Source organism: Girardinichthys multiradiatus, chromosome 5 (assembly GCF_021462225.1).
Source record: "Girardinichthys multiradiatus isolate DD_20200921_A chromosome 5, DD_fGirMul_XY1, whole genome shotgun sequence".
Taxonomy (NCBI): Eukaryota; Metazoa; Chordata; class Actinopteri; order Cyprinodontiformes; family Goodeidae; genus Girardinichthys; species Girardinichthys multiradiatus.
This window is the reverse complement of record NC_061798.1, coordinates 37,313,648-37,328,981: the sequence shown is the minus strand read 5'-3', so window position 1 is coordinate 37,328,981 and position 15,334 is coordinate 37,313,648. Positions and strand designations below refer to the sequence as shown.

The 15,334-nt window shown below is 35.8% G+C and overlaps 1 protein-coding gene across 1 annotated transcript; it reads left to right on the top strand.

Annotated features, from left to right (window-relative positions):
• Positions 1 to 613: 613 nt before the first annotated feature.
• Positions 614 to 14,271, top strand: cyth4b (cytohesin 4b). The gene is made up of 13 exons (XM_047364544.1): positions 614 to 717; positions 3,131 to 3,213; positions 3,353 to 3,417; positions 4,791 to 4,857; positions 5,752 to 5,870; positions 6,143 to 6,223; positions 8,517 to 8,629; positions 10,413 to 10,561; positions 10,773 to 10,884; positions 11,225 to 11,301; positions 11,560 to 11,631; positions 11,750 to 11,904; positions 13,373 to 14,271. Exons 1-13 carry the CDS (start codon positions 699 to 701, stop codon positions 13,452 to 13,454), a joined length of 1,194 nt encoding a protein of 397 aa, XP_047220500.1. The 5' UTR covers positions 614 to 698; the 3' UTR covers positions 13,455 to 14,271.
• The last annotated feature ends 1,063 nt before the right edge of the window (positions 14,272 to 15,334 follow it).

Sequence of the window (15,334 nt, the reverse complement as noted above, 5' to 3'; positions counted from 1 at the left end):
CACACAACAGTACCTGTGATCTTTTTTCTTTGACCATAAGATGGCGCTTTAGTTTCATTTTTGTCATCAACTGATATGTTTAAGTCTGAGCTCAAACAGCAAAAAACAGTTGTTGTACTCTTCCCTCACAAATTGCACAGGCCTTGTTCTCATTTCAGTAGTTGTTGTTCCCCTTTTTTACAATGACTATTTTTTCCAACTTTGTTAAAGTAAATACTAATGCAATGCTGTTAAGAAATCTGATTATTTAAAAAGTAACAGCATATGCCAAATTAATAATAATCCAATTTGTATATATCAGCTGTTTTTGTAAACCCTTCTGGTTGATAAAAAAAACATTGTAAAGATGTTAAAATATGGCAAATTTTGCCAAATCCTCATTGCCGAGATGTATATTAAATTATTATGTATAACCTAGCCCTCAACCTTCTAGTAAGCAGTTGATAAATGTTCACTAGTACCAACTAATCCTTATTGTCTGCAGAGGTATATAGAATAAAGTGTTTAAAAATGTTTTATTTTGAAATGTTGCCTCTCTGTTTGGCCAGTAGAAATGTGATGCATGAGGAAGAGGTGGGGTTTGAAGACAGTACTTCATTTAGGTACTGTAGCACTGAATGTTCTGGCTGCCCTACACTTCTCAGTGCATTACTCTAGTGCTGCCAGTATTGTTCCTTTTATTACTTTTGGGGTCATAAATGACTGATTGCCAAATGGGTAAGACATGCTTGGGTTATTTTTGATGCCTCATATTTAAAGTTTTGAGTTTTGTCAGATTGCTTAAAATATTCAGACAGATATTTTAGTTGTTGCTTGTATTCAACTTCCTTTATATGCAAAAAAACAAATAACACTGTATAATGAGGGAAGAAGCATTTAGAAGCAATATGAGACCTTGTTTTTAGCAAATCTGCAAATCAGTCTTTTTAATGTATTCTTTCATCTGAAGAAGTTATTGATGAACATGTGATATAGTCTTAGATTTAAAAAAACAGAGGTCATGACTGAAATTACTCAAACAGCCTTTGTCCTAAACTATGTCATAGTGGTTTGGTACAGGAACGTTTGAATTTTCTTTAATTTTTACTTTAAGATTTGGTGGTACTTAAAATATATTAAAATATATCTCATGTGACCTATGAGACTATCAAAACAGCTTTTGTGTAATCTTTGAGGTAATTTGTTGCAAAGGTTAAGCACTTGTCACTTCCAGCAACCAGCCTCATGAAAAGAGTGCACTACTCAGACAAAATGCAGAAGAGACACTCATAGTCACTCAAAGAACTGTGCCTCAGTGGTAATAATATAAAAACAGAGGTTATCTATGGTAAAGCTAAACAGTCTATTTCAAACAAGGTTACTATGGATTTACATCATCATTTATTTCATTGTTACCACATACCTACACTTTAAATTTGTTGTGTGGTGAGTTATGAATGTACGCTTTGGTTCTCATGATGAGTAAAGGAAGGTTGAAGTAGAAGCCTTGTGGTCGGATCATTAACAGTAAATATCATATCACTAAGGAAGTCTTAAAGTTGCCAGTTCTATCATCTTTGTCAAACATAGTTTCACAAAGATGTTCATCATGACATTTTTTCTTGCTGATAAGAGGCTCAAATATATGACTTCTGTTATTTTATGTTAATCTCTTATTTCTGGAAATGATCATTGCACATGACCATTTTAATAGTATCAGATGGCTGAATATGACAATAGTCCAAAGGAAAGCTGTGGGGAAGTTAACTCCACTTCAAAGAAAACTGAGTAACCAGTAAAGGATCATGATGGTCTTATTTTTTTTTTATCTTAAAGACTAAAAGAATGTTAATGTGATCATCAGATGCTGAAGCATCAGTAAACTGGGGGTTAACTGCAGAGAAGTTTTGCATGATCACATAAGTTTTGATTCCAATTCAGTAAGCTCACTTCTAACTGAATATTGCATGCATTTCTATACACAATTTATTTTTAACATCTCTTGGGAGTGTAAATTTGCAAATAAAAGAAAAATGCCAAAAAAGACTCCTGAAAGCATTAAACATTGGTACTTCCCCTGTAATATATACAACTATTTAGATCTAAGAGATCTCTGTTACTTGTGCATTTTTTTACACCTCACTTTTTCTTCCACTCAACTTTTAAAAAATATGCCTGCATATAGGATACTGTGAATATTGGGTTATTTTTTCTGAACATAAACATACATCACTTTTAGTGATAAAACAATTTGCTCTGTACTAAAAGTATTCATGGCAGATGATGCTGGAGTATAGTAATAAGACAACATTTTTTACCTCTGAGTTAATTGATCTTTAACAATATGTTTACAAGAACATTAAAAAAAGAATATCAAAAATGATAACAAGAGCAGGTGGATGGTGGAGTGGTGGAGAAGTTGTCAGGGTAGACAACATGTAGGGAAGAAAAAGCCTGGGCATATCGACAGAAGAGATGGTTATTTTGCAATATAGAAATATTAACAAATTGAAGGGAAGCATTTCATACATGACATGTGGAAACCGAGGCAGATAACGTGAGTGCATCAGTGCAGCGTCTGTTGACTGCCAAGGCATCTATTTGAAAGTGGAATGTAGTCATTATTTCAGAATAAGAACTATATATTTCATGTTTATTTGAACTGCAATTCATAGAAAAAGTCACCACTAGGGATGCATTAGCTACACTAATCTAGTCATTGAACTTCCTGTAGGTCTAAAAAAGTGCCAAGGTTTCACCAAATAAAATATGACAGAGCTTAAATGTCTTTTTTTTTAGAATATGGCTTCATAGTATTTAGGTCTGTCTTTCTTAGGAAATGTATTGTAATTTGTGTATGAAGCCACCTTTCATGAGAAAACCACAGCACCTGTGCACCAAGTCTGGCCCAACTACTACAGAAATGTATTTTCTCCACGCTGCAAAGTTGTTAAAATAAGTAAAAAACAAAAAACAGGGATAGTAGTTTTACATTTAAGTGCTTATTTCACACCAGTAATTTTATGAAAAAATGCACAAAGAATGGATATATCTGGTTTAATATAATTTGATTATTATTTGGAAATAATTTGAAGACAAGATGAAAAGAATCTAAACTCAGACTGATCTGTCTATTGTAATCTGTGTTCAGTTTCCTCAGATTTCACAGCTGATGAAAGTATGGAGATTGAAACCATCAAAATGTATAAAAAAGACCTTCTGGAGGACATCCAGGTAATATTGCATTAGACATCACATTTCTAAGATGCCAAATCAATTTCGTGCATCGTTTTTATGATCCGTTTTGTATAAAAAGCTATTGAAAAATTATAAAAACAAATATTAAACTTTTTACTCACTTCACGCTTTACAGAAGTTGAAGTTGGAGATAGACAATGTCATGGCAGAAATACTCAGCTTTGAGTCTGCAGAGGAAAGGTAAGTGTGTATATAGCATTTTGCTACATAGGTCAAATGGCAGAATTTTTAATTAAGCATAGAATAAAAAAAATCTATTTTTCTATCTACATTTTCCAAGTACCACCACATAGATAGACATTTTAAATAGTAGTGAGAAAGGATTGAGACTTTTTCCAGTTTACTGTGTTATGTAGTTTAAAAATAATTATCACAGAAAAGAGTTTTTAAAGGATTAATGGATTTGATTTTTGTTCACAAGTTCAAAATTTCTATGTGTAAAGCTGAAAAATTTAAGAGAACGGGCTTGAAGTCAGAATTCAGTGTTGGAATTCAGACTCAGAGGATTTTCACCAACCTTGACTTAAAAATTCAATATGGCTGCTTTGCATATAAAACTTTGTGATGGCTGCAGTAAACTGTTAAAATAAACCTCTACTACATCTACTTGTATCTCATCAGATCTTTTACACTTTCCTTTAGCATAGATGTTTCTTAATGTTTTGACAGAACAAAAGGCCAATATAATGTTAATAGCTCCCACCAGTAGACATTGTGGTCAGAGAGCATGCCAGTTAGCAAATCTTATTGGTTAAGTTGGGTTTGATGCTGTTCCTATACCAATACTCAGACTTCAGAACCCAGCATAAGAAGCTACCAGCATTTGTTCCTGGTTCACTGTTCAGTGATGCAAATTCTCAAAATTGCAAATAGTTGTTACCAACAGTTGTGCTGAAGGCTAGTAAAGGCAGGCCAAGTACCACCGGTGGCTCTTGTACTATGGTTTGAAAACCGTAGAAGAGAGGTACCATAGAGATTATAATATAGTTAAAGATTGTGGTGAAGGAAATGAGGCTTTCTGACCTCTAATATGTAGAGTTCATCACCAAAGATAAACCATCAAAATATCAACAGAAAAGTGCAGAAAGAAAATTCAAGTGGAATTTGATCACTGTAATGCCAATAAAGACATTTCACTGATTGTCAGCAAAGGTTTAAGTAATTTTCAACATACAATTGTTGTTAACATGCAAATAAATACTGAGAAATTACTTTTTTCATAAATGATACACATTGTACACTGCTTTATTGTTTTTAGGGATATTCATTTGGCAATTCCAAAAAGAAACAAGCTTTTTGCTTAAGTGAAAATAACTTTATCTGCTAGGGTATGAATAATTGTGAGCCTTATTGTACATAAGATGCTGATAGAAAAGGGAAAACCCCAAATTTGAGTTATTTTAAAAAATGTTTTTAGGTTTTTCAGTATATGATCATACCATAACTTTTTATCTTAATGTTGCCTAAGATTTGAACAACTGCTTTAATTGACAACAACTTTTACTTTCATTCTGACAGAGTACATGAAAAACTTGTTGTTTTCTGAATTACAGCAAAACTATCGAGAATAGCCAACGGTTTTTAACCGGGAAAAAGAAATTTAACATGGACCCAAAAAAGGTGAGCTAAAACACAAGTATGTTTGCCGTTATCAATGAAGCAGTTATCAATAAAAATTGCATATGTTTATCTCTTTCTTTTTTTCTGAGGCCCCTGACATCTTAGTGGTCTAAATGCATTTTAGCTAAACATCTTCAGCAATTCTAGTCACTGAGTTGTGTCACTTCCGCTCTGCTCCTCTCTGTTGCTCTAAGCCTGTGAACCGCACTGACAAAGAGCCACATCGAAGTTTCTGTGGTTGTGCTGGCAGGTCAAGCGTGTCGTCTTAGTAGGCGTAAATATGAAGAAACTAAAATGCTGAAATTTGTTTGTTGGGTTGTGTTTAAGATAGACCCAGTTGTTAAGCTTGTTCAAATGGTTTACTTCCTTTACTTCCTTCATAACAACATCTAAAGAAAAATGTGAAATCTTTACCAGCCAATGGTAATAGAACCACATTAGATCACAAAACATGGGAGATATATTGCAGTGTCCAGAAAAGTATAACAAATCAGTCTATTTTTAATCAGACTTCTTTCTCAAAGCCCTGTGATGGAGCAGAAAGAGGAAGGGAGATTAGTTTTAAGGAATTGGGATTTCGGAAGCTGTAAACCCTAATTTACCAGCTACAGATGAGATCAGCGAGAAACCAAAATGTTGCATAGAGCGCAATGTTTGGAAAACTGCATGCGAGTCAAGCTCTGAATGAACTGATCTAATAATGGCAATGATTTCTGCTGACTTTGAACCAGAGTAATTGCTGAAAAGCATGTTTATGGTGTATGAGAAATAATACATTTTGTGAAGAGAGCTGGAAATGGTATAAAATGAGCATTTGTGTTATGACTAATATCCAAAAACAATATTTTCTATATACTTTGCAAAATCACATCCTGTTAAACTATTTGCCTGCAGGGAATCAATTATCTGGTGGAGAGCAAACTTCTGGATGGACGTGCTAAATCAATTGCTGAGTTTCTTTACAAGGAGGAAGGACTCAACAAGACAGCCATCGGAGAGTTCCTTGGAGAAAGGTGATACAAACGGGAGACTGGGTCCATAGGTGGGAGGAGGGCATAATGACTGAGGACAGAGCAGTGAAAAATAAGAAAAACTGTGGAGATGGGGGATAGAATAAAAAGGTCAGAGAGAGGAGATAAAGATTTTTGTATACAAAGATGGACAAAGAAGGCAAGCTATAAAGATTTTTAGGAAGGATGTATGATACGTAGTGAGAGGAATACTGTTAAAGGCTGGTTTTATTATCCACACCTTCAGTGGTTTTACTCTTGTCCTCGTCACACAGGGAAGAGCTTCATCTTCAGACCCTGAAAGCCTTTGTGGAGCTGCATGAGTTTGCTGACCTCCATCTGGTCTTGGCTCTCAGGTCAGTCAACTTTATTTTCTCCTCTTCAGAATGTTTGAATGATGTTAGAAGCAGACTCAGAAGAATAATTATTGTTCTATCAATATGTTCTTTCTTAGCAATAGAACATTAATATATCCAGACTCTTTATGGTAGCACAGATAAAAAAGAAAATGAGGTCTGTAAAGTTAAAATCTGTAATAGTTCCCTCAGCTGCTTTGATGATTTTAGCATATGTGTACGTTTGCTAGCAAGAAATGTTTCAGCTGAGAAAAATGTAACAATCAACTTCTCCAAAAGTGTAGATAAATAACATTAAAGTGTTGTATCCCACTGCTACAAACATTTTGATTTTGAGCTTTTTTCAATGACTAAAAAGTCATGACTTTAATGTTTCATGACTTGCATGACTGCTGTTGGTAGGTGTGTCTGCTCATTACAGAACTGCCCTACACTTTGCGACAAGCCCATACTAACTGAATAACACCATTAATCCAGTCATTGTGCCCCTGAATGAACAACACAGGCCTAATTTTATATACATGGATAACAGTGCTCCAGCTCATGGAGGTCACATCATTTGGTAACGGCTGCTGGAGACCGAGGTACCTCGAATGGAAAGGCCTGAACTTTCTCCAGACATGAATCCCATAGAAAACCTATAAGATCAGCTGAGTCGCCGTCTAGAGGCTCATAATGCTATACCCTAGAACCTCAATGTCCTGAAAAAACAGTGGGAGTCCATATCTCAGCAGACTATTAGTCAACTTGTGAACAGCATGAGACGTTGTTGTCAAGCTGCAATAGATGCTTAAGGGGACATGTTATTGAGACACTGACATTTTTTGTGGTGGTATACCCACCACTGTTGTCAGCTTTTATTTCAATAAATTGTTTGAGATGAGGAAATATTCAACTTAAATGCCCTGCTTTTTTAGTGTGATATTACCGTAGTGTGAACTTTTTACATTTCACATAAATTTCACCAAAAAGCCAAATATCCCTAACGTTTTGTGAGTCCAGTGTATTCCACTATTCAGAGGTTGGATCAAAACGCTCAAACGGTTACTCGGAGGTGAAATAAAATGTGGAAGAGCGTAGCGGTTGATCTATCCCCTTCTTTGTTTAAGCTTACATTTACAGTACTATAGCTGGCACCTCAACAGTCGAATAGAAAACTTCCAATGCTAACAAGCTGAAACGGGATGTTATGATTTCCTGTCCTTCAGGACTCAAAGAATGAGTTTGTCTTGTGCTAAATTGCTGAAAGAAACACATTCGTCTTTTTTAGTTGCTTACAAGATCTATAAACATGGGTTAGGACAGCTGTGCATGAAAATTATTATTACTGGAATTATTTGCAAATGAATTCATGTTTCTGTGTACCCACACAGTAGTAATTATGTCAAATGTGAGATTCACAAGAAAACCTTAAGAAAGTAATCAGATAAGACAAACATTGAAAAAGACACTAAAGGTGCCAGGACAAACTATGTCATTTAATTAGGAATGTGAGTTATCTTAACCTACATTAAAGTAAATTTTGAATTGTTTTTGAGTGCTGGATAGAACTCACGCCCTGCCTAAAAACTAACCATAGACTCAAAGTGGGCTTCAGCACAAACTCAAGGTGGGCTTCACCACAGACCAAGATGGGGGCTGCTGTCTGCTCTAAAATGTCACCATCTGTGAAGTCATCTCTGGCTTCTTGAGTCAGCGACTGACACATTTAGTACCTTTAACCACTCACAGCACTGTCCTAAACATTTTTAACCTTACCTAATTGACAGTTATTCTTGTTTGCTTGTTTTTGCTTTTTACTTATTTATCAGTGTTAGAGAACATGCTCACATACATGTGTTGCAAAAACAGCTATCACTAAAGATGAGTAAACGTACCCTAATAGATTTGCTGTAAATACTTTTGCAAAGTTCACAGCATGGCATTATGTCATTATGTGCTATTTACCTCTATTATTCCGGAAATCTAACTTTTTTTTTATTAACCAAAACCCACTGGTCTAATTTGCTGAAATGTGTTCTAAAGCTTTATATGGTGTGTCTATAATTGGTTCAAAATATAATGAATCCTAAATAGCAAGACTGCACCAATATTTTGCTTCACCTCTGCAATAATACCTAACAATCATTATCTCTGTGAGAAAGTTACTTGTTTAATGTACATCATCAGAAGAGTAAAGCTTACATGTAGAGGTTTAGACATTTACAGGCACATGGTGTCTGCATGTGTCTAGAGCTGGTTACCACCTTCATCTACGCTGAAATATAAATGTGTTGTGGTGTTTATGTCACAGACAGTTTCTGTGGAGTTTCCGTCTGCCTGGTGAAGCCCAGAAAATTGACCGAATGATGGAGGCCTTTGCCACACGCTACTGTGACTGCAACACTCATGTCTTCCAGTCCACAGGTCAGCTTCAGTAAAACGAGCCCTCTTCCTCTCTGGATTGCAACTGTGTGTATGAGTGAAGCTTGTGTGGGTGAAAGAGAGAGAATATATTTACGTGACCACATCGCACCTGTTCTCCCCTCCCCTGCCTTTTGAGTTAATATCTCTTATTTATTTTTGTTCAAGGCTTTTTATAAATTCGGCTGAACTATAAAACAAAATTAATACAGAACATCTATAGTCACTGTCATAATGCTGTTTGGTACTGGACCAAAAATGCAGACGGGCAAGGAAGCGAGTGAGAAGTTGGCTCACTTTGATGAAGTGAGCCAACTTACAATTTCCGGTGCAGGCTTAACAGGTGATCCAGGTAACAAAGTTCATGAATAACAGTCCTGGTTTCTGGATCGCAAGACAAACTCCAACACAGCAAGATTAAACAGACTAAATAAGACTAACGACACCGCATGGAACAAAGGACAAAGATTAACTTAAAATACAAACGAAGGTGGACATGAAACAATAGGGCAGGTAATCAGGGGGGAATAGGACACAGGTGTGGACAGACTAGGAGACTGAGAGGCAGGTGAACCAAATTAGGAGTAACAGGAACATGAGGAGCTAGACGAGGAACAAACTGTAAACAAACCCAGAGAACTAGAACACGGGAGAGAACAGAGACAAGAAGGACAGGGCAGAAAATAAACTTCATAACTAAAAACAGGAGGAGCAGATCTAAACACACAATCATCAAACCCATAAGAACTCAGAGCAAACCAGAACCTAGACAACCTATAAAAAAGGAAAACGCACCTGAAACATAGAACCACAAAATAACCATGCACTGGAGTAAACAGAAAAACACCTACCAAACCAAAAGTCCACATCGTGACAGTCACCCTATGAACCTCTTCAATTTTACTTTTTAAAACCAAAAAAAGATCAGTGTATATTATTTGGATTTTAAGTGACAGACCAACACGAAGTAGCACATAATTGTAAAGTATAAAGCAATGGATAAATGGTTTTTAATTTCTTTTTACAAGAATTTGAAAAGTGTAGTGTGTATGTGTATTTAGCCCCCATGAGTCAATATGTTGTAGAATCACTTTGAATGAAATGCATCTCCAAAAAGTTTCTAGTTGGAAGGTAAATATCTATGGTACCCTCAAGTTGTTTGCAGGCTCTGTTTCCCTAATTTTACCTTTATCCATTTTCCATCAATTCTGATGGAGTTCCCTGTTCCACATGTTTGCAGTGTACCCTAAGTGGCCCATGGCCATCTTTGAATGTAATTTCTTATTACTTTCTTTTAATTATTACTTTCTTCTTGCCATTATTTTAAAAAATAAGATTTTTGGAGTGTGTGACAAAACGTTGTCCTATTAACTGATTCTCCCACCTTAGCTGTGTTTCTCTGTAGCTTCTCCAGAGCTCCCATTGGTCTCTTGGCTGCTTCACTGTTCACTGCCTTGATTAATTAAGGATGATGGATTGAATATTAATCTAAATGATTGTTCAAACCTTCTTGACTTCTGAAGTCAAGCGGTTCTACTTGATTTTCTTTAAAGGTATTATTAGTTTAAAAAAACAATAATTTTTCTTCCACTTTAACACTATGCACTACTTATTTTGGTCTATCATAAACAATCCCAATGAAACACATTGAAGTTGATGACTGTAAAGTTATAGAATGTGAAAAAGTTCAATGTGCAAAAGTATGGAAACACTGCATATCATATATGGTCATTAACTGTTTTCTGTTAATAAAACAAAATGTTGCTTGTCTTTTCTTTGAACCCAGACACATGCTACATCCTGTCTTTTGCCATCATCATGTTGAACACAAGCCTCCACAACCCCAACGTAAAGGACAAAACCACTCTGGAGCGATTTATCTCGATGAACAGAGGCATCAACAATGGCGAGGATCTACCCAATGATCTGCTCTCGGTGAGACCTTTCAGCTAATTTCTGCCACAAAATTGTGGGAGTTTCTATTGTTGGTTGGTGTCCTTACCATGCATTTTATTATGTTATGCCCCTTTTAATTTACTAAAACGTTAATCTTCATAAAACATATTTCAGTTTCGGCCTTTTGTTTTAGCCCGCAGGCCCGACTGCACCATAATTAATTTTAAATGTATAACTCTTGTGCGCCTAGAAACTCTACGAGAGCATACGCAACGAGCCTTTTAAAATCCCAGAAGATGATGGGAATGACCTAACTCACACTTTTTTCAACCCTGACAGAGAAGGCTGGCTCCTTAAACTCGGTAAGTGAAATTCTTTTTACATCCTTTTTCTATTAAAAAAAAGAAAAAAAAAAAAAAGAAAATTTAATTAAAATATTGCATTCCAGTTCCATGTTAAATCTGACCCATCTACTACATAGCGAATGAAGGCAGGAAAGTACAGGGGAAGTGTTAAGAGAATAACTCAACTTTGGAGTGTTTGCATGCATAGTGCGCAAGTGGTTGGTTGCACAAGGCTTTGATTTGTCCAAATAACCTCGGTAGTTCTGTTTTTTGCAAGGGAATTTTGAACAAGTCAATGTCCAGTAACAACTGACAGTATAGAAAATAAGTGTATTTCTGCTGCATCTTTGCATTTCAGGAGGTCGTGTTAAAACGTGGAAGAGGCGATGGTTTATCCTGACAGACAACTGCCTCTACTACTTCGAGTATACAACGGTTAGGCTTTAACAGTACTCAAACCATACCCTAATGTATCATAACGTTTTAAATGAACAAACTCTAAAAGACTTTAAAATAAAAAAGTTACACTGTTTAATTTTTTTATGATGATCTATTTTACAACCTTAAAGCAATTTGTTTTTCTTCATATTTCCACCTCCATAAAATATTAATATTTATGTTGTTAGCAATTTTCCTTTTCCCTTTTCTAAGCTACAACTTGATGTAATCTATTTTTTAAAATCTTTTTCTCAGGATAAAGAACCCAGAGGCATCATTCCACTAGAAAATCTCTGCGTCAGGGAAGTGTCATACTCTCGCAAACCAGTAAGATTCAGCCAGCTGTTTAAAACAACCAAGTTGTTGTAAATGTGGAGTCAAAATACTGTTTCAATATTTTAGAGTTTATATATATTGCCTCTAATGTTAATATGATGTCTTGCAGTACTGTCTGGAGCTGTACAACCCCAACAGTCATGGGCAGAAGATCAAAGCATGTAAAACCGAAACAGACGGCAGGGTGGTGGAGGGGAAACATCAGTCCTACACCATTTGTGCCTCCAGCGCTGAAGAGAGAGATGCCTGGATTGAGGCCATCAGGTTGGACAATAAACACATTCATATGGAGCCTGTGTGCCATTCTGGAGATGTCCACTCATTAGTCAACTCAAAATATATTGTGTTACAGATTACATTTTCATCACTTGCATTTGCATTGCTCAGATACTAAGTAGGCTAATCCTTTGGACAATTTACTACTTGTATTGAAGAAGACTTCTGGTGTCCTTCCTCTGTGATACCGTTCCACATTTTTTAAGGCTGTGGTGCGGTAAAGCTAGGAAGTGGTTATTCTCACAATTTGTAATCCACTCTGATGCCACTGCACAGAAAAGGCAGGCTTCAAAAAAGCAATGTTTAAAAGCTTTGATGAAGACAATGAAGCCATGTCAGGTGAACGATTTTAGTACTTGATGCTACTGTTCACCATTTTCAAAGGATGAACACAAAGTACATGGGGTTGTGGGTCTTTGTTTCAGTCAGTCAGTCATTTTCTGCCGCTTATTCCATAGTGGGTCGTGGGGGAGCTGGTGCCTATCTCCAGCAGTCTATGGGCGAGAGGCGGGGTACACCCTGGACAGGGTCTTTGTTTCAATACAGGATTTATTAATTGGTTATTTATAAACGTTTCATAGTGACAGTTAACACCTGCCTTACTGACCATTTTCAGTAAAAGATTAAAAACATTTCTTTTTTCCAGTAAACATATTTGCTGTTTAAAAACTGACTTTACTTCATGTATCAACTAAGTATGTCTGCTATGTAATTGTTGTCTAAAGGGGTTAGGCGTAGGCTGATATAATAACCTTTGGTAAAAATACAATGGTTTTATGATATGGTAGTTTCACTACATTTACAACATTATTTCAATGAATAGTTGATTACTACAGCCATGCTATCTATAAAAAATTATTCGGTTTTTTTATTCTCATGTAGACTCAGGTATATCTTACACCTGTATATATAAAAACAAAAACATACACCAACTTTAAGAGTTGTGGGTGGGGTTCTTTTAGTTTAATTTTACTTTAAATTTGTGAGGGGTGGGGGGTGCACTACATTACTCTATACTCCCCACAACTGAAAAAAACTCTAATAACTCTAGTACTTTATTTAAGCTATCATTAAAAGGACTTTAAACCCAAAAGGTTTACACCTTCATTTTACTTGATACAAACCTGCCTATGCCTAGAAGGGATGGTTTGCAAAGACTGCACACTGTTTCTGGAAGCAGAGACAGTGTGCTTAGAACAGTTACCATCACTACTTGGATATGCCAACTAAGGTGTCTCCATGCCTGTTTGGATTTTCTCTTGGTATTCTTGTTATCTTCCAGAAACCAATGACAAGCCATGCTCAAATAGGAAATCCTACTTGAGCATGTGCAGACAGGGCTGTCTCTTTTGAGGACGTTAAACTTATTTTCACATTATTGTGGATTTATTCTAAAAAACAGCTAATACATGGATATACACAAACAATTGATGACAACCATCTTTCCTTAAAACAGGGCAAGTATCACCAAGGATCCGTTCTATGACTTGGTTTCAGTCAGGAAGAAGAAGGTGATAAATCAAACTCCTCAGGACTAAGCACTGCAGCAGCACAGAACTTCTACATTGATGCAGAACTGTTTAATTATATTGGTGGTCAGCCTTCCTCCAGGCTGCTTGGAAATACCTCGTCACGCATTGGACATAAGGGCACATGCATAAAACCACACTGACATTGGAAACTTCTCTTTTCATAGACCGAGTAAAGACTGTGTCAAACCATGAAAATAAAACCAAATAAGTCAGTATTAGCGTGACAATCCAAGGAGGATCTCTCAAGGGTTCCTTTAGTTTTGCAATAGACTTTAGTTTTCAAATAACTTTGTGGCATTTTTTGTTACGCAGGTTAAATATTTACAGTAGTGAGAACTATCTTTCAGGGAATTTTGTTTATCTGACTTTGATAGCTCAGAGAGATAAATTAAGCAAGTCATTTCTTATCAGTTTCATGAAGACAATAAAAATGTAACAAACACACTCAATCTCATCTTTCTCCCAGCTTTTACAACTCTGACACTGTTAAGAAAAGCAATACCCCTTTACTATTGTTTGACAGAGTCAAGTAAAGATGTTTGCCTATGAAATGTCAGTTTATACAGAAATCCTGTAAAGATTGTAAATAAGTTTTAGAAAATACTTTTTTTTTTTGTACTGTAATTATTAAAGCAAAAACAGAAATGTCCAAAGGTTGTGCAATACATGTTACACATTTTATGTTTTGTTACAAGTTGAATCTGTACATTTGAATCATTTATCTATATATCATAATGTATATTGTCTACACTTTATCTTTGTAACTACAGTATTTTCTGTGTTCTGAAGAACTCATTGTTGAATTAAAAATGTTCACATATTACAAACGGAAGTAAATTCTTCTCTTTTCATAAAGGTTCAGGTGTAGCCAGTTGACAGGTGCGTTTTCAGTTGAATGCTCTCTGAATTAATCTAAACTTCCTCATTGTGTACTGTTTTTATGTGAGCTAAAATGGTTTCTGCACATACTTTTTTTTTCCTTTCTTTTCATGAAATAATTGCTCTTTTGAAAGTTTTTAAAATTACATTAAGTCAAGTATGTTTTCTGCTTCATCAATGAATAGCCTTACCTGCCACAATAAATCCTATAATTAGGTTGCTGTAATCTTTCACTTAGCACCAACTAACACTCCTAGAGTTAGTGTTGGAGTTGTTCAGTGTCATGCTTAAGAGAAGATGCATGCAGTGCTGCATGATAAACATGTTTCACAGGAAATACATTCTCGTGCCTGCTGGTGTATCAGTAAAATTAGCCAGTGAATTATTGTGAGAACATCTCTTCCTGCTGCACCTCGAACTTCCTGTTTCAGTATTTCACCACAACCTGCCCCCGCCCTCTTCCAGCTCAATGCAGTTCCTATCACAGCAGTCGTTCCTCTTTGAGACGTCAGTATTAGGTAACTGCTTAGCGGCGTGTAGTGGTCAGTTTCTGTAATGCAAGTCAAACGTTTTCACTTACAAATGCTGGTGCATTACTGCATGGCACCACAAGGAAGAGCTGCACTCAAGCTGATGGCTGAAGCTCAGTTCTTAGTAAGATTTCTTTTGATGGTAAAGGAACATGATAGGAATTCCAGCAAGCTCCATGCAAGCAGCCTTGTTCTCATTATCTAAGATGAAATGGCCATCAATAGCAACATAGAATCACTGATTAATCTAAAAATAAAATAAGAAAAAAGTGAAGTAAAAAAAAGCAATTGCAAAGTTAATTAGGGCATTAATCAGACAGAATAAATGACAATTGATTTACTGAAGTTTCAATGAAACATACAAAAGTTATAAATCATATGTATCAAAACTTGTAAAAACCTAACCTATGAAAAAATACCTCTAAAAGTGTAAAACAATGTCTGTACAGTTCACATTCACTTCAAGTTCTCTTATGC

Coding starts and splice junctions, on each gene's coding strand:
- cyth4b (XM_047364544.1), top strand. Junction 5,871..6,142: donor GGAGAGTTCCTTGGAGAAAG/GTGATACAAACG, acceptor CTCGTCACACAG/GGAAGAGCTTCATCTTCAGA. Junction 10,885..11,224: donor AGGCTGGCTCCTTAAACTCG/GTAAGTGAAATT, acceptor TTTGCATTTCAG/GAGGTCGTGTTAAAACGTGG.